The 24,634-nt window shown below is 56.5% G+C and overlaps 1 protein-coding gene across 2 annotated transcripts in view; it reads right to left on the bottom strand.

Annotated features, from left to right (window-relative positions):
• Positions 1 to 223: 223 nt before the first annotated feature.
• The window catches only part of ITGB2 (integrin subunit beta 2), a 31,295-nt gene continuing 6,884 nt past the window's right edge, over positions 224 to 24,634 (bottom strand). Inside the window, exons 2-16 of one of the 2 annotated variants that reach the window (XM_069582099.1) lie at positions 17,927 to 17,987; positions 17,490 to 17,578; positions 11,845 to 12,025; positions 10,685 to 10,855; positions 10,276 to 10,517; positions 9,262 to 9,417; positions 8,283 to 8,378; positions 6,416 to 6,505; positions 5,564 to 5,704; positions 3,954 to 4,141; positions 3,625 to 3,869; positions 3,213 to 3,432; positions 2,821 to 3,023; positions 896 to 1,062; positions 224 to 710 (exon numbers count right to left, since the gene is read on the bottom strand). In XM_069582099.1, the coding sequence (XP_069438200.1) occupies positions 648 to 710; positions 896 to 1,062; positions 2,821 to 3,023; positions 3,213 to 3,432; positions 3,625 to 3,869; positions 3,954 to 4,141; positions 5,564 to 5,704; positions 6,416 to 6,505; positions 8,283 to 8,378; positions 9,262 to 9,417; positions 10,276 to 10,517; positions 10,685 to 10,855; positions 11,845 to 12,025; positions 17,490 to 17,578; positions 17,927 to 17,984 (2,310 nt within the window). In that variant the 5' untranslated portion in view covers positions 17,985 to 17,987 and the 3' untranslated portion in view covers positions 224 to 647. Of the gene's footprint in view, positions 711 to 895; positions 1,063 to 2,820; positions 3,024 to 3,212; positions 3,433 to 3,624; positions 3,870 to 3,953; positions 4,142 to 5,563; positions 5,705 to 6,415; positions 6,506 to 8,282; positions 8,379 to 9,261; positions 9,418 to 10,275; positions 10,518 to 10,684; positions 10,856 to 11,844; positions 12,430 to 17,489; positions 17,579 to 17,926; positions 17,988 to 24,634 lie in introns of both variants that reach the window. The other variant, XM_069582107.1, reaches the window with a different exon arrangement.

The following is a 24,634-nucleotide window of genomic DNA, read 5'->3' on the forward strand; positions in this document are numbered from 1 at the left end:
ATCCCATCTTGCCTTGGCCCCACTCAGGCTCCACAATGGGACCCCCTTGTGGGGGGGTGCTGCTCCTTCTCAAAGCTGCTTATGAGGGGGACCCAGGTAGGGACAGAGAGAGGCTTGCCTGAGCAACAGGTGAGGAAGGAGAAAAAGAAACCCCATGCCCTAGCCCAGAGGCCACGCAGACCCTCAGAGTGCAGTGGCGGAGGATCAGAGCCTGGCTCCCATGAAAGATTCCGCACAGGAAGATTTTATTGATTTTTTTTTTTTGATTGGGGGCAGCATAACCAAGGGGATGTAACTTCATACCCTGAGAAGTTCACACATAAATAATTCTTCATCAGACTGCTGTGCTAATTTTTACAAAGGACCTGTGTGTAACCATACAAAAGGTAGGCAATTCCTTCTCTGACTTGCTATCAAAAGTCATTCACATCAGAAGGCTGACCCTTACCCTGAGCCCATAGGATAATCTGGCCACGCCCATCATGCTGGGCAGGAAAAGCAGTGCATTTTGGTTAACAGTGAACTTGTTAAGCATCATCAGCCGCGTCCACCAAGCAGCAGGGTCACGGTCAGCCTGCTGGAGGAGACGAGGAGAGGGCATGTTCCCGTCTGGGTGGTGCAGAAGGCCTTGTCTTCACCAGGCACCCCTAACTCTCGGCAAACTTAGGGTTCATGACTGTCGTGGTGGCACTCTTGAAAAGAGGGTTATCCTGGTGAGAAAAGCAAACATGGCTTGTCAGCACAGGGAGGAAGGCGCTGGGCTCTGGGCCACAACAGTGTCCACTGAGGGTGGACGAGGTTCAGGGGTGGGAGTGGGGCAGGCGCACACTCCCGTGGGGCGCCTTGGCTTGGACGGTAGGAGGTGGGCCTTCGCAGGGACCCCGAGGCCACTCACGTTGTTCCACTGGGACTTGAGCTTCTCCTTCTCGAAGCGATGGTACTCCCTGAGGTCGCTCAGGTGTGTCAGGGCCTTCCAGATGACCAGCAGGAGGAGGCCGACGAGCACAACTCCCCCCACGGTGCCCCCCACGATGGCAGCGATGTTGGGGCCCTTCACACACTCTAAGGCACAAATGGGGTGTCAAGCCTGCCCCGGCTCCCAGGCCCCAGGTTTCGGCCCCGTCCCCGCACTGCGTCAAGGTCCCACTGCCAGATCTCTGTGGCAGGTAGTGAGCAAACAAGCCCTGGCCCCGGCCCCCAGCCCAGGGGAGCTCAGAGCTGAGCACAAGGCCAGGCCCTGTGGCTCCCAATGAAGTCGAGAGGGTCCTTGTTTACAGAGAAAGAAAGGGGGGCCCAGGTTGCCAGTAAACAGGGCCAGACTCTGGCCTCCCACCCAGACCACGCTGTATCAGAGTTTAGGGGGGACTCTCCTCGTGCAAGCACTCCCGGGGAGACTCACAGCAGCAGCCTTGGGAATGGGAGGGGGGTCCCAGTGCCCAAGGGGGCTGCACCCAGCCTCCTGCTGAGCTCAGGTGGGGGTCTCAGCCGCATGCCTACTTTGGCTGTCGACAAAGGCACAGCGCTCGGTGCGAGCCCCTCCCTGTCTGCCTGGCGGAGGGCACCGGAGTCTGTGGTGCCCCCTCGCTCATCACCCTGGCCTTTCCAGGGAGCCTCATGTCCTTAGAGACTGAACACCTTAGCCACAGCTGCCCCAAACCAGACCTGATGGCACATCTGCTCTGAAACCCTGGGAGAGCCCTCCACCCCAGCAGGCTGGGCTCTGCAGCCCTGGGGATACACACGGGACTGGGCCCCACATGCCTTCCTGGGGCTCTTTTTCTGGGGAGGGGGAGCGGGAGCAGGTCCCAGTCTTGCAAGAACCTGTGTGGACAGCTGTCACGTGTCTGCTGCAGTCACCCTGGAGGCTGGCCTGGAAGCCTGTGCCCGCACCCTCAGCCTCTCTGAGTGGGAAGGGCGGGGTACTCAGATCTGGGGTCCAGATGGCTCTGGGTCCTGCTGCTCCAACCCTTACACCCATCTCCTCAGGGGTCTATTGTTCCAAGTCCCTCCAACTCAAAATGTCATCATCACTCAATGTACCTCCTTGAAACTTACCCACCCTCTGCCCCCACTTGTCACCTGTCCCTTCCGATCCTGCCCAGAGCTACACTCCAGAGCAGGCTCTGTCCCCACCGCCCCAGGACCCCAGCCCAGCTCTGCTCAGTGTCTGGACCTGGCGGTGGTCCTTCCCATGTGTATGTCCGGCTTCTGAAAGCCATGTGCTCCTCTGAAAGCTGTTAGCAGCCTCCTTTTATGTCTGGGAAGAGACCTAAGGCTCCCCTGGACTCTCAGAGCTAAGTGCCCAGCCCAGCACCTCCAACCTTCTCCAACTATCTGCAACTGTCCTCCTTAGAGATACCTTCTGACCTCTGACCTCAGAGACAGGCTCCGCTGGAGTCTTTGCCCCTCAGAACCTGCTCATATGTCCCCAGCCTGTGTCATGGAGGGACCTGTGAAGACTGTGCTGGTCTCTGGGTCCTGGGCAGAGCCGGGTGACTGGCTGGTAGTGGGCATCTGGGGAAGAGAGCAGCAGCTCTGCGGGCCCTTCCAGGGCAAGGGCTGGACTTGGGTCTGGAGGTCCCCACTGTCCCCTCCGCCCGGCTCTCAGGACCCACTCTCCAGAAGCGCTCAGCTTGGGGAAGCGCTACTGTGGGACAGCCCGCCGACCAGGTATACAACGACTGGGGTGGGCTGAGAGATGCGTTGGGGGCGGGATATGGTGGGGGTGCGGCGCGGGCGGGCTGAGAGATGCGGGGCCCGGGGGTGGGGAGTGGGGACGCAGGGGGGGACTCTTCCCGACGCCCCCCGCCCCGGGCTCACCGAGCATGTCGTCCACGTGCACGTCGTATCTGTTCCGCCCGTCGCGCTGCACCAGGGTGTAGGTCATCCAGCAGCCCTTGGAGTCGCGCTCCTTGCACTTGCGGCCGGGCACCGGGCTGGACAGCAGCTTCGTCTGCCCGCACGCTGCGCTGCAGTTCTTGGCGAAGGGGCCCTTGTCGAACTTCAGGCACTCGGTGCAGGGGCTGGGGGGAGCCGGGGCGTGAGCGCGGGCGGGGTTGGGAGGAGTGGCCGCCGTGAGCGGCGGGTTTGTGCAGGCCCTTCTGTGGAGGGCGGGCTGCCCGCGCCCGCGCCCCCGCCCCGCGCCCGGGGCCGGGCAGTGGTTCTCCCCACCCTCAAGGAGGTGCGAGACCGGCAGGGCGGCGGACACTCACGCGAAGCTCGCGCAGGGCACTGGGCAGCCCGGGCACTCGCTGCACAGGGGCGGCTGGTAGCCGGGGTCGCACTGGCACACGTTGCAGCGGCATCGGCCGCGGCCGCTGCACTCGACGCCGTCCAGGTTGAGGCAGCCCTGAGTGGACTTGAGGCACTGGCACGCCGAGCCCTCATACTGGTCGTTGCACCTGCAGGCGCCGCAGAAGCAGAGCCCCCTCTCTGGAAGACAGCGCAGCCGCGGACTCAGTCCCACCCCAGCCCCCGCCCGCGCCCGAACCCCATCCCCGCCCGAACTCCCCCCTCCGCGCCCTGGAAGACAAGGCCGTGGACTCAGTCCCTCCCGAGCCCCGCCCCGGCCAAAGCCCCCGGCCCCACGCGGCCGAGGCTCTTCCCGCGGCCCCCAGCGCTCACTGTCGCCCCCGCAGACTTGGCCGTCGTAGCGCTCGCAGTTGACGTTGTCGCACTCGCAGAACTGGCCGTAGATCTTCTTGTTGGGCACGTCGCTCGTGTGGCACACGCACTGCCCGCAGATGCAGTCCCCCAGCCCCGAGCAGATGATGGAGCTGTTGTCCTTGCGGCAGCTGCCCTCCAGCTCCTGGCTGCTCCGGCCGTGCGTCTGGCACTCGCAGTTCTTCCCGATGTAGCCGGCGTCGCACCTGCGGGAACGCGGGGTCAGAGGCCCCCGGGCGCACCCTGCTTCCGCGCGCCGGCGCCGGGGGCGGGGCGGGGCGCGGCCTCACCTGCAGACGCCGCACTCCATCGAGCCTCTGCCACCGCAGGCGCCGCGGTCCCTGCTGGCTTCCCGGCATTGGCACTCGCACTGGGGAAGGACCCGCACGGTCACCGTGTCCGTGAAGCCCAGCGCCCGGATGGTGAAGGACTGCTCCTGGATGCACTCGGTGGCTGTGACCTTCACCTGGAAGGTGATCTGTCATGGGAACGTAGAGCTCTGGTGAGCACGGGACCCCAGGGTCATGACCCTACTCTGATCTCCTCTGGGCAGCATGGGCAAGGGCACAGCCTAGAAGAGGAAGGGCCACCGCCCTCTGCTGCCAGGCTGGTGGAGTGGATCGAGGTGGGACAGGGGAAGGACAGGGACATTCCAGGTGGCTCCAGGGCTCAGGAAGGGAGATGAGGGAGAAGATGACAGCTGGAAACTCAGAGATGCTGAAACATGCGCCCCCATGCAGCTCCCCCCACCCACCATCCTCAGGTGGCCTGGACTTGCGCGGAGGTCTCTTTAGAATTCTTTTAATCATGCATCTCTTAAAGGGATTTTAAAGTGACTTTGTATTAATAAATGATGTCTATTTTCTCCAGGTATTTTGTCCTGAAGCCTGGAGGCTAAGATGTCAGAATACCATAGGAAGTCCCAGATTCTGCCTGTGAGGGTGTATCTTGAGCCTGAATGCCCCAGAAGAACTGAGCCGGCAGCACAGAGTCCCCCCACCCACACTGCTCTGCTGCTCAGCCCGCAGGGAGCTTCAGGGAGCACCCGCTCAGCCTCACTGCCAGTCAACGGTAAGTGAGTCTCCACCCAGTACATGAAGACAGAGCAGAAGCATCAGGGAGGAATCAGGCAGTCAACACTGAGCGCATTCAGGTATGGATCCCCCAGTAAGAGGGGCAGAGATTTCAGTCAAAATTCACATGCATTTAGTAAGGCACATATTTGAAAGAATTTCAATGTCATTCAGAAATAAAAGCAAGTATTTTGCTGAATATTAATTCACAGCTGGTGAAAGGAAATGATTAATCATTCCTGGTCATGGCAAATTTAAACTATTAGAGAAATAACTCACTGCCTGCTTGTAATCATCTGTGTGGCCCCTGCTTTAATGTCTTTGTCAAAAAACAAGAATACAGGGACTTCCCTGGTGGTCCAGGGGTTGAGAACCTGCCTTCGAATGCACGGGACTTGGGGTTCCACCCCAGGCTGGGGAACTAAGATCCCACATGCCAAGGGGCAACTAAGCCCGCTCACCACAACTGGAGAGCCCACGTGACACAATGAAGACCTGATGCAGCCAAATAAATTCATAACAATAATGACAGTAAACAAAACCACAAAATCAGGAAAATCAAACCAAAGCAGATGCCCAGACGGGAAGGAATGCCCTTTTTAGGTGCTTGGGGCTATGCCCAGCATCTGCCACCAGGGGGCGCTGCAGTCCTCACAGTCAGGGGTCTGTCCCCATCAGGCCACAGCGTGTGTGGATTTTAAAGAGAAGGAACTGGACCGGAGGTGGACAGGCCCAACCTCTAGCTGATCCCCGGTAGGCCGTTGGCCAGGGCACACCCTCTTGCTGTTCCAGGGGAGCCCCTTCCAGAGGCTGGGAGGGAGCCTCACCGGGACGTTGATCTGGACGCCGTCACAGTCCCCTCTGGGCTGGTCCACCTGTGACACCCCGTTACTGCAGAAGGAGTCGTAGGCGACTTTCAGGGTGTCAGGGAGGGTGTTGTGATCCAGGAATACTCTGGAGGACAGTTTCTGTGGGGAGACAGTAGCACCATCAGACCCATCTTCCAGGCCACGGCTTGGCATGCCTCTAACCTCCCCCACCACCCACCACGCATCCATGGAGAGCTCTGTGGGTGCCAGGTTACCCATGTCATGCCCCTCAAGACAGGCCAGTGGCGGCTACGGACGTGGAGACGGGTCCCAGCCCCCCATGAGAACAGAAGCTCAACTGCCCACTCACCACTGAAACCCCAGTGCCTGGCACAGGGCAGGAGCTGGAAAAACTGTTTACGTGAATGAGAGAGAGACAGACACAGAGAGAGATAAACAGAGAGACACAGAGGTAGACACAGAAAGGTGAGACAGCCCCTCCCAGGCAGCATCTGGAGTTTGGGAGGGCCTGCTGGGGCTTAGGGCTCCAACAGGGCAGGAGCAGCAGATGGAGCTCCTCCCGGGGGCTCCGACTTCACCCAGTGGGGCCAGCGCTTCCTGGTGTGCCCAGCGAGCTGTGCCCGTGAGGCCCTCAGGCCCTGCGGCTGTAAGAGGGCTTGGCGCTCATGTTCCAGCCAAGTGCAGGAGGGCCTGGGGTGGCACCTACCGTGCCATTAACCAGGGAGGACATTGCTGCCCAGGGGAGGTGCCCGAGTGTGGCCCAGACAAGGCCGGGGCTCTCCGCACCAGACCACCCTCCTCTTAACCTGCGGTGGGGACCCCGTCTTCGCTGACTGCCTGGGGACTCACATTGTAGGCACTCTTGATAAGCTCCACCACGTTCTTGGAATCTTCAGACAGCTCCCCGACTGCAGACTTGGGGATGATTTCTGTCAGCTTCTGTCGGGGCAGAACACAGGTGGTCGTGGCCAGAACCATGGGGCTGAAGGCGCCGCAGGGCCCACCCGGTTCTCTCACAGCCCTGAGGGTCTCCTTCCTGCTGGTGAGATGGCCCAGACAACCCACCCCCCCTCCCCGCACCCGCCGACTTCTCACTGTGCGCATGGTCAGCGCTGTGCAGGCAGACACTGACTTGGTAAAACTACTTCCCCCTGGGTATTTCAAGCTGGTCACTGAAAGCAGAGCCGGGAAGACGTGCCGCAGCTAGGGGCCCGTCCCACCTCGCAGATGTGACAGGCACAAACAAACCAAGGGCACAGGTCATCGTAAAATGTGGCATAAAGTCAGGAAGCGACATGTACCGAGCGTGTGAACGAGCCAATTTTGACAATGGCTGCGTTAGGCAACAGCATGCCGGTTGACTCTGGCAGACAGGGCCACACGCAGTCCAGGTACTGCTCTGTGTAGGCAGGCCGGAGCACTGGGTCATGCAGGCAAGCCTGGGGCCAGCCTCCAGCACCATCTGTGCCCTCTGCCGCCGCCGCCTCCCCCCCCGCTTAGCGTATCTTTCACAAGAAATTGCACCATCACTTTATCTTGCAGAGCGGAGGGCTGGGCCATGTCCCTGCCCCCAACCCTGCTCTGATGCCCTGGAATGGAGTCCAGTCCCCTCCGTTTGTGGCTCACGAGGACCATCACAACCTGGCCACCCACCTTGGGCCTCCATCACCGAGCGGGTGATGCTCCTAGCTCCTAGCTCAGGACCCCGCTGGGGCTTGGGAAGTCCTCCCAGACACCTGCTCTCCACTCAGAGCAGAAACATGTACTGAGGGTCCCGCGTAAACTGTCCACACAGACCCTGGACCTCCTAGAACCCCCGGGAGCCCCAGGAATGGGGGCAGGAAGCTGAAGCTCAGCGAGGCCTGCGACTGCCCGGGGCCTCGCCCTTGCTGTCGGGGAGCAGGGTCCAGGGCCCGTGTATTCCATCTCCGGCTCCTGCCCTCTCTCTCACACTGCCTTCAGGGATATGAGTCCTGCTCCTCAAAGCAAAGTGCTGGGACCCATACTGCCGCTAGGTGAGGAGAGACTGCCGCGCCCGGTAATACAGTTGGGGACACCTGCCGGCACTCAGGCAACTTGTGCGGGCGGTGGTCTCTCAGCTGCACCCAGCCATCAGCCCTGCACTGTCCCTGTGGCTTGGCCAGCTCTCACCACCCGCCCCTGGCCACTTGTCCCTCCTCCCTCGGCGTCCCCTGCATCCTGTGCCCGAGGTGGGGCCCCCAATGCTGACAGCGAGTGTGGCTGGTCCCACCATCAGGCCTGCAAATGTCCCACACAGGCACAGCAGGTCACAGGCAAGAGGAAGGAGCCTGGGACTTAGGGGAGGAGGGGGCCAGGAGGTGCCCCCAGCCCATTGCAGCCAGAGAGCCTGCCACGCTGAGCCCAGCAGACGAAAACACAAGACAGCAAGTAAAACAGCCCTCCAGTGACGGGCAGAGGGGAGAAGTGCTGATGTGCAAATGTACGTGGACACAAAACTTTTCCTGATGTGAAGGATGGGACCTGCAGACTCAAAGGGTTTGCTATGTTGTAGCAAAAACACGATCACTGAGCCACAGGGACCTGTCAGCTCCTCCACAGTGCTCACTGCCTGGGGCGCCCACACGGCCTCGGCCAGCACACCCAGTGCAGAAGCAGCCCTCAGTGTGATCACCCCAGATTTAGTCACTCTTCAGCTACAACACCTTGTCCTGCCGGGTTGCTCAATCCCACTTACCTCGTACGTTTTCACCATCTTCTTGGTTACCGCGAAGATGGGCTGGATGTTGCTTTCTGCCAGTTTGTGTGCCAGCTGGCCCACCGATGGGTAGTCCTAGAGAGGAGACCCCCGGTTAGATGGCCCTGAGGCTGGGTACAAGCCATCCAGGCTGCCCGACAGCTCCTCCAGGCAGAAGTGACTGCCCAGAGTGCAGAGGCTCCGCCCTGCATGCGCTGCGATGGGGCTGTTCCCAGTGACGTTTGCAAACACGTAAGAGAATGGGATTAGTAAGGAAACGGACAGTATTAAAAGTTGTGGTATGCTTCTTGATCAATGCACCAAAAAAGAAGTCCAGTGGCAAGTAACGGCTCACAGACCCTCAGCGTGGAGATGAGTGAGCAACACTTTGCTGTGTCTGAGCTGTAGGGCTGAGATCACAGATGCTGCACCCCAGCATGCGCTTAGCCACTCAGTCATGTCCGACTCTGTGCGACCCCATAGATAGCAGAGTGGGTTGCAATTTCCTCCTCCAGGGGATCTTCCCAACCCAAGGATCGAACCCATGCCTCCTATGTCTCCTGCCTTGCAGGTGGAGTCTTCACCCGCTGAGCCAGTGGGGAACAGCACAGTGGCGCCTATTTTCATAGCCGTCTCATGTACAGTTTCAGACAGAAGCTCACAGGAACCTCAGATGTCATGTTCATCCTGTCCCAGTCGGGGGGCCCCTGAGAGGTGCCAGCACCACCTCCCACCTCAAGTCTGCAGGCCGCAGATGGACGGCCCCAAGGGTCCCATCTCTGAAATCCTCTGCAGCTCCAGGGATTATGATGGCAGCAGACCAGGGAATTCTGCCCTCTCAGTGCCATTAAAGCACCTCCCTGGGAGCAAGGGCCTCTTCCCGCCCCTCTGGACCCCAGGCTGGGAGTGAGCCTGCATCCCTGCTCCCCTGGGGCAGACTCACACTCTCCCACCTCCCACCCCAAGACACTGCACTCACAAATTCGTTGCTGCTTTTGTACAGGTTGTCTTCCAGGTGGCAGCGGCCGTCGTTGGGGGTGAGGATGGCACCCAGCTTTCCATCGCCCGCAAAGTGGAACCCATCGTCTGTGGCGAACACCAGCAGCCTGGTGACATTGCGCCAGCCAATTTCCTCCTGACAAGGAGATGGTGGGGGTGACTTGCCTTGGTTTCCCCAGCAGGGCCCCCACAGACTTCAAGAGCCAAGGCTGAGCTTGCTAGGGGTGCCTCATGTGCCCCCAACACCTGGGTTTTCTAGGGAGCACGGGGACCACAGAAGGTCCCAGCTGCTCGACTCAGGGCCCCGTGTCTGCTGCAGATTCCAGCGCCCAGGGGAACCCGAGAAGTGTCTGCAGGGTGACAGCCTCCCTGATGCCTGGGTGGGAGGGGACGCCGACGGGATAGGAAAGCACATTCACATCTGAACACTGCATCTTTCATGCCCAGTCAGCTCAGATCTGGGAGCACCTCCTAAGGAGATGCTCCCAAAGAAGAAAAAATACTTATAAATGATTATCTCAGTGGAAAAGCACTGCCAACACAGAGGAAAGCGGTGGACACTGGGGTGAGGGGGTGATGGAGGCGCGCACGTCAGCAATGCGCGTCACGAACCGTGATAATCACACAGACGTGAATGTGTGGGTCTGTGAAGCAGGGCGGTGTGCCCAGGGACCAGAGCACCTGGAGGGTTGGCATCCCATCTGTGAAGGCGACAGGGCTGCGTGGCTAAATGGGATTGATGCACTGTAACACTGACGTCACAGATACAGCGCGGGACAGGACCACGTGGCGAGGGGTCAGCGGTGGCCGGGGAGTGGCCGGCACTGATACCGAAACCATGTAACCGTGGGCAAGCCTGGCCAGGACACCCTTATTCTCTGAGGGACTCTGGAAGTAGGGGGACTACCAGGATCGGGCAGCAAAGGGGTCTTGCTTTCCAGGGTCATTTCCTCGTATTTGGGCTTCAGAAGGTTTGCTCAGGACGGAGCCTCACCGGGCACGCGGCCACTTGCATCATGGCGTCCAGCCCACCCTCAGGGGCGTCCAAGTTCCCCGAGATCAGCTGCTTCCCGACTTCTGTCTCGAACTGTTTGGAGTTGTCGGTGAGCTTCAGCACGTGCCTGAAGGCGAACGGCGGCTGGCACTCCTTCTCCTTGTTGGGGCAGGGGTTCCTCAGCTTCTCGGGGTGCGTGTTGACGAAGGGGAGCACCGTCTTGTCCACGAAGGACCCGAAACCTGGGGGACAGTGGGGGGCCGTGAGCCTCTTACCAGAGCGGGGTAGGAAGGCCCAGCACGTGGGGAGGGGCCTGGCACCATGCCCTCGGGGTGCAGAGGTGCAGAGGTGCAGAGGTGCCTGGGACCAGGGCTTGGGAGTTCAGGGGAAGATGGAGTAGCTGCCTCACCAATGCGGCCCGACTCGGTGATGTCATTGAGGGCCCGGAGCAGGTCACCCCCCAGCTTCTTGACGTTGGCGAGGTCGTCCACCATGGAGTAGGAGAGATCCATCAGATAGTACAGGTCGATGGGGTAGCCCTTGGCCCTCTGGAAGGTCACGTTGAACGCAGCTGCCTGACCTGCCAGGATTTGGGAGAGAGTCAGGGTGTACCACCTGCTCTGTGGGTGGGGGGTTTGGGGGGCACTGATGCCTCTGCAGGCCTCAGAACCCTCAGGACTCCCCCATTCTCTGAGGCTGGTGGATAAAATGCAGGACGCCTATTCAGATCCCGATTTCAGGTAAAGCGCACGTTCTGACATAGAAGACCATCTGGATACAAGGTGTGCTGGATACAAGAAGATAGAAGACGTGCTCATTGTTTATGCAGCACTGTTGAGATTCAGTTCCACCTGGATCTCTCTGGGTCTCCCCGGCAAGGCCTTCTCTACCACCAGCTGCTAAGCAAACCTGCTGGTGCCCAAAAGGGCTCCCTCGCCATCCTGGGAACACCCCCCCTCTCCTTCCTCAATCACAGCCGCCCTGGTTTCTGCTCCTCGTCGTCTTAATCACCGCCTGCACTTGTAATGACTTCTTTCCTTGTCAGTACAAATAGCCTGTGTCCCCAGCTCTCAGGTAGGTGCCTGGCACACAGCTGGTGCTCGACAAAGCCGTGACAATCAAGTCCCCCCTGCCAGCCGCCTTCCAGCATCAGTTCCCCGATGTGGCCGCCCCAGCCCTGCCCAGGCCCATTCACCATAACCCCCTGCTGCTCCACCAAGCCACCTTCCTGAAGGGTGTTTCTTGGAGTGCTAACAGGGAGCTGTGTCCTAAACCTGGGTCTGTGGTCAAGTCAGGTGGGCTACACTGATTCAAAGGTTTACTTGGGTTCCTAGTTTACAGGCCTTATCAGAGCCTTCACTCGGCCAAAAATACCTCATCTTCTGAGGGAGGGATACAGGAGTGTTTTTCAGATGGTTTATTCTCCCTTTTTTTAGGATGCAGAACTCAGCGCTAAAAGCGAGACTAGGCACCAGCTGCAGACGGGGTGTTGGGGACATCCTCCTGGGGCAGGGACACATGGATACATGCGCCATCGGGGCTGGCCCACCCCTAGCCAGCCAAGCCTACCTGGTCTCAGGTAGAGGGTCACTTCCTCTGGGGACAGCTGCTTCTGTCTGCCCGCCTGGCTCTGCCGGGTCTCAGCGAGGCTCTTGGGTTCCATGATGTCATCAGCTGGGCAGCCCTTCGACAGCAGCTGCGCCCTTGTATCACAGCGAGTGGAGTCGGGCTCCCCTTGCCCTGTGAAGTTCTGGGGGAGGCAGGGGTCAGGGGTAGCACAGAGGAAATATGGGAGCCTACGCTGTGGGTGCCTTGCCAGGCTGACCCCCTCAACTGCCCCGCTGTTCAGGAAGAAGTCCCTGGGTGGGGAGGCAGGGATGGGGGTTGCTGGGCAGCCTCTTCACAAGGCTCGGGGTAGCAGGAGAGCCTGGTGCCAGTGGGCGTCTCCCCACAGTCTCTAGCAGTGGAAGCGGCTCAAGGCCAGCATCTCAGCTCCAGGTGGACCCATGGGTACCCTCCATGGCCAATCGAGCATCCGGCCCAGGTTTTCAACCCCTTCCTCAGCAGTGCCTTGCTGGCAGGGAGCGGCTCTCTCCTGATGGAACGCAGGTGCCCCTCTTGGCCCACCAGTTAGTGCCTAGGCACCCTGGGAACCTGGAATAGAGGACAGGGCTCTGGGCCAAGCAGATCAGAAGGAAAAGACAGGGGGGAGCGTGGGGGTCCTGGGTACAGGGCATTTTCCTCATGACCACTCTGCCCCCATGAAGGCCCCCTGGATGTCGCTGCGGCAGGGAGAGCCAAGGGGCCACATCGGTGGGTCCGGCTTCCTCCCACAGGGGGAGACTAGGGGATAACAACCAGACAGGAGGCCTCATAGGAGGCACTCAACACACTGGCAAATTTGGAAAACCCAGCAGTGGCCACAGAACTGGAGAAGGTCAGTTTTTCTTCCAATCCCAAAAGGCACTGCCAATGACTGTTCACACTACTGCACAATTGCACTCATCTCACACGCTAGCACGGAGAAGGAAGTGACAACCCACTCCAATACTCTTGCCTGGAAACTCCCATGGATGGAGGAACCTGGTAGGCTGCAGTCTATGGGGTTGCTAAGGGTCAGACATGACTGAGCAACTTCACTTTCACTTTTCACTTTCATGCATTGGAGAAGGAAATGGCAACCCACTCCAGTGTTCCTGCCTGGAGAATCCCAGGGACGGGGGAGCCTGGTGGGCTGCCGTCTATGGGGTCGCACAGAGTCGGACACGACTGAAGCAACTTAGCAACAGCAGCAGCAGCACATGCTAGCAAAGTAATGCTACAAATCCTCCAAGCTACGCTTCAACAGTACATGAACTGAGAACTTCCAGATGTTCAAGCTGGATTTAGAAAAGGCAGAGGAACCAGAGATCAAACTGTCAATATACCTAGGATCATAGAAAAAGCAAGAGAATTCCAGAAAAATATCTACTTTTGCTTCACTGACTACACTAAAGCCTTTGACTGTATAGGGATCACTACAAACTGGAAAATTCTTAAAGAGATGAGAATACCAGGCCACCTTACCTGCCACCTGAGAAGTCTATATGCAGGTCAAGAAGCAACAGTTAGGACCAGTCATGGAACAATGGACTAGTTGCAAATTGGGAAAGGAGTACATCAAGGCTATATATTGTCACCCTGCTTATTTAACTTATATGCAGAATACATCATGCGAAATGCCAGGCTGGACGAAGCACAAGCTGGAATCAAGATTGCCAGGAGAAATATCGGTAACCTCAGATATGCAGATGACACCACCCTTATGGCAGAAAGTGAAGAAGAACTAAAGAGCCTCTTGATGAAGGTGAAAGAGGAGCGTGAAAAAGCTGGCTTAAAACTCAACATTCAAAAAACTAAGATCATAGCATCCAGTCCCATCATTTCATGGCAAATAGATGGGGAAACAGTGACAGACTTTATTTTCTTGGGCTCCAAAATCTCTGCAGATGGTGACTGTAGCCATGAAATTAAAAGACACTTGCTCCTTGGAAGAAAAGCTATGACCAGCCTAGACAGCACAGTAAAAAGTAGAGACATTACTTTGCTGACAAAGTTGTGTATAGTCAAAGCTATGGTTTTCCCAGTAGTCATGTATGGATGTGAGAGTTGGACCATCAAGAAGGCTGAAAGCTGAAGAATTGATGCTTTTGAACTGTGGTGTTGGAGAAGATTCTTGAGAGTCCCTTGGACTGCAAGGAGATCAAACCAGTCAATCCTAAAGGAAATCAAGCCTGAATATTCATTGGAAGGACTGATGCTGAAGCTGAAGGTCCAATACTTTGGCCACCTGATACAAAGAACTGACTCATTAGAAAAGACCCTGGTGCAGGGGAAGATTGAAGACAGGAGGAGAAGGGGACGACAAAGGACGAGATGGCATCACAGACTCAATGGACATGTGTTTGAGCGAGCTCTGGGAGATGGTGAAGGACAGGGAAGCCTGCTGTGCTGCAGTTCATGGGGTCACAGAGTCAGACATGATGGAGCCCCTGAACAACCAACAAGGAGGCCAGAGAGCTCAGGGGGCAGGGCCAGACTAAAGGGACGTGGCCATTAGAGGGGCGGTGCTTCCTGAGCTGCCTCTGTACTGTCTTCACTTTTGAGACCCTCAGTTAGATCAGTTCAGTCGCTCAGTCGTGTCCGACTCTTTGCGACCCCATGAATCGCAGCACGCCAGGCCTCCCTGTCCATCACCAACTCCTGGAGCTCACTCAGACTCATGTCCATCGAGTAGGTGATGCCATCCAGCCATCTCATCCTCTGTCGTCCCCTTCTCCTCCTGCCCCCAATCCCTCCCAGCATCAGAGTCTTTCCCAATGAGTCAACTCTTCTCATGAGGTGGCCAAAGTACTGGAGTTTCAGCTTCAGCATCATTCCCTCCAAAGAAATCCCAGGGCTGATCTCCTTCAGAATGGACTGGTTGAATCTCCTTGCAGTCCAAGGGACTCTCAAGAGTCTTCTCCAACACCACAGTTCAAACGCATCCATTCTTTGGCGCTCAGCTTTCTTCACAGTCCAACTCTCACATCCATACATGACCACTGGAAAAACCATAGCCTTGACTAGACAGACCTTTGTTGGCCAAGTAATGTCTCTGCTTTTTAATATGCTATCTAGGTTGGTCATAACTTTTCTTCCAAGGAGTAAGTGTCTTTTAATTTCATGGCTGCAGTCACCATCTGCAGTGATTTGGAGCCCCAAAAAATAAAGTCTAACACTGTTTCCACTGTTTCCCCATCTATTTCCCATGAAGTGATGGGACCAGATGCCATGATCTTTTGAGGCCCTAGTAATGCTTTAACTGCTGCGTGCCTGCGAGCGTGCTTAGTGGCTCAGCCGAGTCTGACTCTTTGCGACCCTATAGACTGTAGCCCACCAGGCTTCTCTGTCCATGGGGTTCTCCAGGCAAGAACACTGGAGTGGGATGCCATTTCCTCCTTCTGGGGATCTTCTTGATCCAGGGATAGAACCAGCATCTCTTGCATCTCCTGTGTTGGCAGGCAGATTCTTTACCACTGAGTCACCTGGGAAGCCCACTTTAAGTATTAGGGAAATAAAATTAACAGGAATGGGGAGGGAAGAAATCCCTAAAATGGAATGTGCTCAGAAGCAGTTTAACCTAACTGCATTTCAGATGCAAACAAGAAGCTCACAGGAGGGAAGGGAGAAACCCACCCTGAGGAGGGACTTTGCAAGCTGGACTGTGACTGCCTGCTGGGTAACAGAAGAGCACGCAGACCACACCCATCTCCTCCCTGCAGTGCTAAGGGTAGCAACTCTGTAACCACTTCCCCAGAGTCAAAGGAGGAGGAAATGGGGAAATGTACTGTGAATGTTGGGAGCCTGGCTTCTCATGAAGGGAACCAGGAACCCTCTGGTGGGGGCCAGGCAAGTGCCAAGGGGCCAGGAGCGCCTGCTGATCCCAGAGAGAGAGCTCAGGAAGTGATACTGGGGTATGCTAGTCGGGCACAGGGCTAGCCCCGGGGCTCCCATGGCCAAATGGGGAACAATTTGAGCTTCAAAATGACAAAGTGAAAGTGATACCTTATAAACTACGGAGTAACAGAAACATCTATGGGTCCACACCGATGAGAAAGAGAGAAGGAGATTGCAGGAAGGAAATATTCCTCTTACGTTAGGAGCCATTGGAGGGAGTCATGAACAGGAGTGCCACCGTTCTGCAACCATCCCAGTGACAACTGATTCGAGCTCCCATCAGCTGATGGACGGTAGAGTGAGTGGGTGTAGGCTTCAAGGGAAGTAGCGTGCTTCCCGGCTTCAGAGTATCTCCCCACAAATTACTAATTGCAAAGGGGAAATACTGACATCACGGCGGAGCGCCTGGCAGACGTTTCCCTCCGCCGAGTGGTCTAGGCTGTCATCGCCCGCACAGAAGGACAGCAGGAGGTCTGCACGGGGTTCCTGCTGAAAGGCCCACCCCAGGCCGTGCCAGAGGGAACACCAGACAAACCCACACGCGGGACCTTCTGCAGAAGTGCTGTTCTGCACTCCTGAGAAATGTCACGGATGAGAAAGACAAAGAAATCCGAGGAGAGTTCCAGGTTTGAGGAGATAAAGAGACATTCACATGCAATGTGCGATCCTGGATTATAATATTGGCCAGTGAGGCAGGGATGAGAGCAAAGACATTATTGGAACAATTGGCAAAATTTGTCCAAGGTGTATAAGTCTGTCTTTTTATTTTACTTATTTATTATTTTGGCTGCACTGGGCCTTTGCTGGGCGTGGGCTTCAGGAAATGTGGTGCACGGGCTTAGCTGCTCCACGGCCTGTGGGATTTTCCCAGACCAGGGATTGAATCTGTGTCCCCTGCATTGGCAGGTGGACTCTTAACCATTGGGCCACCAGGGAATCCCCGAGGTGTGTAAATTTGATCAGAGTAAAGTACTGTGTGAAGTTTCCAGGCTTTGATAAATGCATTGTGGTTTTGTAAGTGAATACCTTGTTTTTGAGAAAATCGCTGGAAACCTTAAGGGCCAAAGGGGCTTGTGTCTGCAACCTACTCTCAAACAGTTGAGAAATAATAATAATGTGTGTGCATGCATGTGTTTCCAAACAGACCTGCAGTGTCTGAACCTCAGGGATCTCCAGGAGGAGGGAATGGTCAGAATCTTGGGGGTCCCCAGGGAAGGGGTCCTCTCCAGGAGGAGGTGGAGCTCCCCTACATCCTGTCCTGGGCCTTTGCCTTTTTCCTCAGAGGGTCTTGCAAGTAAAACATGAAGTAAGGCAAGCAGAGAGTTCAGGACCCAGTAGGGAGCTTCCCTACTCCTCCCGGTTCTGGGAGCGGATGGCTAGCGGGGAACCGGGGCTGCAGCAGCTCTGCCCACATGTATCTCTCCCTCATCTGGCCCAGGGTTCCTGCCTCCAGGACCCAACGACCTGCACCTGGCCCGACCCAGCAGCTTCACTTAGATCTGCTTCTGCCGGGCTGCCTGGGCACACCACTGTGTCTGCCTGTCTGTCTGCCTCTCTGACAACGCTGCGTCCCTGGCCTGCCCCTGCCCCACTAGGAAGCAGAGTGACGGTGCTCCTGGGGGCCAGCAGTGTCAGAGGCAGAGAAGGGGCTCCAGCCCAGGAGGAGGGAAGAGGGGAAGGGCAGGCTGGGTGCGAGGACCCTCAGGGTGGCTGACAGCATTCAGCGAGGCTCTTACCAGTTTCTGGCACCAGGCACAGCCGGGGCCCGACTCGATGCAGTCCCGGCAGGTGCTGACCTTGTACTTGGTGCACTCCTGGGACAGGACTGGGGAGAGAGACACGGGCTGGTGAGCTGGCACGGGTTGACCCCCCTCTCCCAGAGATGGCGGGCCCTCCAAGGGCAGCAATGAAGGGCTGAGGGCTGTGAATGGATGACCAAGCCCATAGGTGGGGGGGTGGAGAAGGAGAGCCAATGGGAGGACCAGGAAGCAGGGAGGAAACCAGGGCCCACGGGATGCTGTCTTCAGGAGGGTGGGCCCCAGGTGGGCCCCAGGTCAGCCCCAGGTAGAAGGGCAAGGGAGGGGCAGAGCAGGGCCCTTCCTAAGGCCCCGTCCAGGAGGGTGAGAGGGTGGGTCCCACTCTTCCCGGGAGGAGTTGCCCCTGGGGGACTCACCGGACTGGAGGGAGAGCAGGCCCGCTAGGAGCAGCAGCTGGGGGCGCTGGGGCAGCATGTCCTGTGGAGGGAAGGGGCAGTGACACAGCCTCAGACCCCAGACTCTGGGCCTGGAGACACAGAGCTGGGAGGCCCGGTCCCAGCTGCTGAAGGCTGCTCAGCGGTGGGGTGGGGCCCACACAGGTCCGTCTCCCCGACCCCCTCGCCCAGGCTGTATGACCAGCGGGGGAGGAGGCCTGAGCTGGTCACGTGTGCTCCACTCCGCTGAGCCATCCGGACCTCCAAGGATGAGCAGGGAGTGGGCCTCCTGCCAGCGACACACACACACACACACACATACACACACACACACACACACACCCCACAGGTGTGCCTGAGGGGTGGCATGCTCTGGGTCAGGGCCCTGTGTGACCTTTGTGGCCCTGAGTCCTCAGTGAATTGAGCTGAGCTTGGAGCAGAGACTCGGTGTGCCCAGGCCTCCTGGCAGGAGGCAGAACCAGGATTTGGAGAGAAGCGAACTCAGCTTCTGCAGCACCAGGACTGGGCTGGCTGGCTGCCTGCTGGACACCTGCCCCCAGGGCGAGGAGGTGTGATTGGGCAGGCCCTGCCCACCCCATCCTCTGCCTGCCTCTTGTTTACAGAAAAGCTGTGGTCTCCCAGGCCTCCCCTGAGTCACAGAAGCCTGGCTGGAGAATTAATGATCCGAAGGATGTGAATGTGTAAGGACAGCAGCAGTTGGGCCGGGAGAACTGGTAAGAATTTAAACAGTAATTCAGTCATGTGGCAGTCACAGAGGTTTAGTTTCTCCCTGAAGTACCTAGATAACAGTCTCTGAGACACTTCCTGGGTTGTTTTACAGATGCTAAGATCCCCACCAAACAGAAGAAGCTGATTGAATGATGACCATGAACACATGGCCCTGGATCCTGAGGACTGATAATGTTAACCCTTGTGATCCTGCCCTATTACCTCATCATCAACCAATCAGAGAACTGCACACAAACTGATCGCATACCCTGCTAAGCCCCCTCCCTCCTTTTGCCTTTAGAAATGCTCGGGGATTTGGGGGTAGGGCCTGAGCCACAGCCTCTTTGCTCGGCCCTGCAGTAGACTTTTCGCTGCTCCTGGGTGTTTCGGTTTGTCCGGCCTCGCTGTGCATCAGGCCGTGAGCTTGGGCTGGTGGCCAGCACACAGGCCTGCAGCGCCACCGCCGGCCCTACCTGCAGCAACCAGCTGTAGGCCACCACTTCCGTGTTTTTCTTTTTCCGCACCTGCTGTGCTTAAAAACCCAGCACCTGGAGTGAGGCATGGACCGGGAGCTGGGTCATCGCTGACTGGTCCCGGTGCTCCCGAGGCACGATGGTCGGGGCGGGGCGGGAGGCTGGTATGCTGGTCCTGGCCCTGGGACTTGGAGGTGGAGGCAGCACCTTCAAACCCACTGCCTGCTGCGCGGGACCCAGCCGGCCGACTCCGCCCTCGGGGAGATGCTGCCCAACCCCTCCCTGGAAGTGCCCCAGGACCCAGGTCCGGCCCAGAGTGACAGACCTCCTCCAGCTCAGCTTCCAGGAGGGATGGCAGGGCTTCCTGGGCACAAGAGCTCCCAGGTCTGAGAAACCTGTAGGGCTGCGGCCTTTTAATCTGATACCAAGAGAGTGGAGAGGGTGCTGAGGAGCCAGCAAACCAGAGGCAACGGACAGGAAGTGGGAGTGTTTTATCAGAAACCACGATCAAACCAAGATGAACAGGCTCGCCCTGAATACCTCGCCCAGTGCATTGCTGATGGTGTTGGCCAGTGTGGTGGCCTCGGGGTCCCAGATCTGGGCCCGCAGAGGCTGCGGCCCAAGGTGTGCCTGTGTGGCGGGCCACATGGTCCCTGCTGTGGCCCCTGCTGTGGCCTGTGGGCTCTGGGTGCCCGGGGGGCTGGGTCGTGCCCTAGCTTCTGCTCTCGCATAACCTCTGCATGTGTCCCAGGGGCTCTGGGTGGAGGAGGACCCCAGGGCGCCCCTGGGAAGTCCCAGTCCTTTTGAGTTCCACCCAGGCTCACCCTGCTGTCTTTTTGGAGACGACCTTGCTCCCTGGTCCCTGTCAAGTTTACAATCAGGAGCCAGAAGTGTCAAAATGGAACCGTGGATCCTTCCTGCTCAGGTCAAAAGCAGAACTCATGCCCTGCTCTGGCTTCCAGAGTCACAGAGTGGATCTGGGAAGAAGGTTTCGGTTCACTGCACGCCCACCCATTTGTGAAAGCCCGGAGTTGCCCCAGAGTTCTCCCGTTCTCTTCAGGTTCCGCAGCCAGGTGGCCTGTGGGGCCCTGTGTGCCCATGACCTCGGCTGACCAGGGCACTGCCAGATCCGGTAGCCTCAGGAGAGCACCCCACATCTGAGCCAGAAGTGGCTCCAAGTAGAGGAGGGGAACCTCCCCCACAAGTGCCCCAACCATGCATGCGGCCTGGTAGAGGGGCTATAATCTCAGCTCTCCACGCTTGTTCCTGTGGCCACAGACGGAACGCCAAAGGGTCAACAGCTGGCAGGTAACCCCATCCTGGCCTGGGGAAGCTAAGGCCCCTCAGCACCAGGCTGTGGACCCTGTGCTGCTCACAGCTGGAGCCCCTTACACACAGGGGGATGGTGGGGGGCAGGGAGAGGGGAGGGGAGCTGATCACAGCTGATCACCCACAGGCCGCAGGTCCTGACCTTGACCACAGGAAGCTAGTTGGGGGGTGGGGTCTGTCCTCACAAGTGTCGTCCCCACTCGCTTCCTCACTCAAGCATTGGCACAGCCACGCCAACGGCTCCACCCTGGCCCCGGTGTCCACAGCCCCTCAGGGACAGGACACCTGGGCACACGGCAGCTCTGGGAGCTAAGGGAGGCCAGCCGGGAGCAGGCAGAGGCAGGGCCTGCAGCCAGCCCTGCTCTCAGCGGCAGGCAGAGGTCACAGCACCTGCGCCCCACAGCCAGGACTGGCTATCAGAGCCTTCATGTCTGAAACCAGCATCATGGGGCTTTGCAGACCAAGGCCCCTCTAGGTGCTGATGGCTCAGGTCAGTGTCAGTCTGGGTCCCCCAGTGACACACTCTGCCTCAGCTCTCTGTGTGCCTGGAGGGGCTCATGGGCCTGGACCAGCTTGAAGAGCCCTCATGTACTTGGGGCGCTGACTCAGCTGGGACAGCTGGTCCAAAAGCAAGGAGGAGGGGCGCTCCCCCTGGCCACCCGAGCTCAGGTGTGTGGTGCCTCCCTGATGGATTCTCTTCAGATCAAAGGGCAGCCCAGCACCAGGACTCAAGGTGCAAAACCCCAAGTCCAGGCAGGTTCAGAAACCCAAGGCCACCCCTACCTCACTGCCAAGGATTTTGCATCAGTCACCCTTGAGCTTGACCTTGCCCAGCGCGGGGGGGGGGGGGGGCACTGGTGCAACTGAGTGCAACCACAGGAGGTGGTTCATCCGGAGACCCCGGGCACCCTGAGGCTCACCCTTCACAGTGGACCGAGCTCTGAGCTTCAGGGACTGAGACTCAGAAGAAAAACTGAATCTATTCTTCTCAAACCCCCCACACACCACAACACCCATAGTTCACATTGGTAAAAGACAAGAAAAAGAGGAAACATCAACAAAGCAAGAAAAATTTGAGCAAGAAGCAGTGGGAGGCCCACATCCGAGGCAGGGAGAGCTGATGTCAGATCAGCTTCCTGTCAAAGACAAAGGCTCTGCCAAAGTGCAGACCCCTAGACCAGGCCCCTCGATTGCCATCAGAGCCTGCCCTTGACCAAGGTCAGGCCATAAACCCAGAGGCAAGGCCAGTAAGTGACGAGGAACAACAGCGCCCTGGGGAGCAGGTTACAAGAGGAGAAGGCAGGGTCCAGAATTCACCCTGGGAGGTGAGGATCCAAGCCTCTTTCATGTAGAAAAAGTGTTTACATCAACCTTTAGACAGGTATCAACCTTTTAAACCAAAAAGACAAAGTTAAGATGTAGTTGTGTCTGCTTTATGTAAAGACAAGAAAGAATTGGACAGAAGCTGATTGCAACAGAGGCTGGAACTCCCACCCCCACTCCAGGATTTAGAGTTTCAGACAGACCAGGGAAGAGGAGGAAACCACCTACCGATTCTCCGAATCCACACATTCTCAGGTCCATGAAAACCCACCACATAACGTTCATCACTGCTCAGTTCACTGTCCGTGGCAGAAATTTTCAGGGCCATAGTTTCTGGCCAAATGGAAAAAAAAAAATTGATGCCCCCCCATACACTTGCTAATTGGAACCTTTAAGGCACTTGGCTCAATATTGCTTAAGTCCAAGAGGAAATCAAGTTTAATGTTTACAGACATGTCAGAAAGGAGAGCACACGGTGCTCACTGATCAACACGGTGAAAACCTCTGTCCCTGCGGAGATAGAAGCCCAAGGGCCTAGGTGGCTTTGTGCCAGATGAAAAAGAGTGATGATACGCTCACCTGCAGGACAGAGAGCTCGAGGTGAGAGAAAGAGCCAAGGGCGCAGGAAGTAGGGTGAGGGAGGTGGGAAAGAGACAATAGAAGAAGCTGGAGAGTCTGAAAACAAACACAAAAGCTAAAATTGATAAATACACCGAAGCCCATTTCTTTGGAAAAAGCAATCTAGTAGGTCATCTGGAAGACAGTGTATGTGGCAGTTGCCCGGGAGCTTAGAAAGGGAACGGGCAAGGCGGCTGCCAGCTGGGCAGTGGCCTCTGAAACACATCTAGAAGCTTCGGGACAGAGTTGGTGCCGCCCTGGCCCTCAGACCAGTGGCCAGGAGAGAGAAGTGAGCGGCAGGACTCTGGCCTTGGAAGGTGCAGGGCAGAGCACATTCCTGGAGAGACGCGCCCCCTTCACATCACGGGCCAGGTCAACCCAGGTGCAGGAAATGAAATGATTAAAGGAGTGAGAGACTGTGTGTTTCAGAGTAAAGCTGCTGAGCATAAAAACGAAGGGAGAAACTGTGAAGAAGATAGACTCTAAGATGAAAACCCTAATTTGAAAAGACACATCCCAGTTGTTTATTGCAGTGCTGTTTATCGTAGCCAGGACATGGAAGCAACCTAAATGTCCATCAGTAGAGGAATAGATAAAGAAGATTTGGAACATATCTCAGAGACAGAGGATAGATCCCATGAATTGTTGGAAGATAAACAAGGATTGGAGAAGGCAATGGCACCCCACTCCAGTACTCTTGCCTGGAAAATCCCATGGATGGAGGAGCCTGGTAGGCTGCAGTCCAGGGGGTCGCTGAGAGTCGGACACGACTGAGCGACTTCACTTTGACTTTTCATTTTCATGCATTGGAGAAGGAAATGGCAACCCACTCCAGTATTCTTGCCTGGAGAATCCCAGGGATGGGGGAGCTTGGTGGGCTGCCGTCGATGGGGTCGCACAGAGTCGGACACGACTGAAGCGACTTAGCAGCAGCAGCAGCATACAACGGAATATTATTTAGCCAGGAGAAAAGTTTGCCTGGAGAAATGTCGAAAACCTCAGATATGCAGATGATACCACCCCTATGGGAGAAAGCGAAGAGGAACTAAAGAGCCTCTTGATGAAGGTGGAAGAGGAGAGTGAAAAAGCTGGCTTAAAAAAACATTCAAAAACTAAGATCATGGTATCCAGTCCCATTACTTCATGGCATATAGATGGGGAAACAATAGAAACAGTGACAGACTTTATTTTCTTGGGCTCCAAAATCACTGCAGATGGTGACTGCAGCCATGAAATTAAAAGACACTTGCTCCTTGGAAGAAAAGCTATGACCAACCTAGACAGCATATTAAAAAGAAGAGACATTACTTTGCCAACAAAGGTCCATATGGTCAAAGCTATGGTTTTTCCAGTATTCATGTATGCATGTGAGAGTTGGACCATCAAAAAGGCTAAGAGCTGAAGAATTTATGCGTTTGAACTGTGGTGTTGGAGAAAACTCTTGAGAGTCCCTTGGACTGCAAGGAGATCAAACCGGTCAGTCCTAAAGGAAATCAAGCCTAAATATTCTTTCGAAGGACTGATGCTGAAGCTACACTACTTTGGCCATTTAACATGAAGAACTGACTCTTTAGGAAAGACCCTGAAGCTGAGAAAGATAGAAGGCAGGAGGGGAAGGGGATGACAGAGGATGAGATGGTTGGATGGCGTCACTGACTCAATGAACATGACTTTGAGCAAGCTCTGGGGGATGGTGAAGGACAGGGAAGCCTGTTGTGCTACAGTCCATGGGGTCAGAAAGAATCAGACCCGACTGAGTGACTGAACAACAACATTACTCAGCTATAAAAAGAACAACATAATGCCATTTGCAGCAATATGGATAGACCTAGAGATTGTCGTTTGAGTGAAGTAAGTCAAAAAGAGAAAGACAAATGATATGAAACCATATCATATCACTTACATGTAGAATCTGAAAATTGGTACAAATGAATTAATTTACAAAACAGAAACATATTCACAGGCATAGAAAACAAACTTCTGGTTACCAAAGAGGAGAGAGTGGGAAAGGATAAATTAGGAGTTTGGGATTAACATTTACACACTGCTATGTATAAAACAGATAAATAACAAGGACCTCCTGTAGAGCATAGGGAAGGGAACCATATTCAATGTCTGTAATAACCTATAACTATAATGGGAAGGAGAAGGAAATGGCAACCCTCTCCAGTATTGTTGCCTGCAGAATCCCACGGACAGAGAAGCCTGGCAAGCTAAG

This window comes from Ovis canadensis, chromosome 1, assembly GCF_042477335.2.
Source record: "Ovis canadensis isolate MfBH-ARS-UI-01 breed Bighorn chromosome 1, ARS-UI_OviCan_v2, whole genome shotgun sequence".
Taxonomy (NCBI): domain Eukaryota; kingdom Metazoa; phylum Chordata; class Mammalia; order Artiodactyla; family Bovidae; genus Ovis; species Ovis canadensis.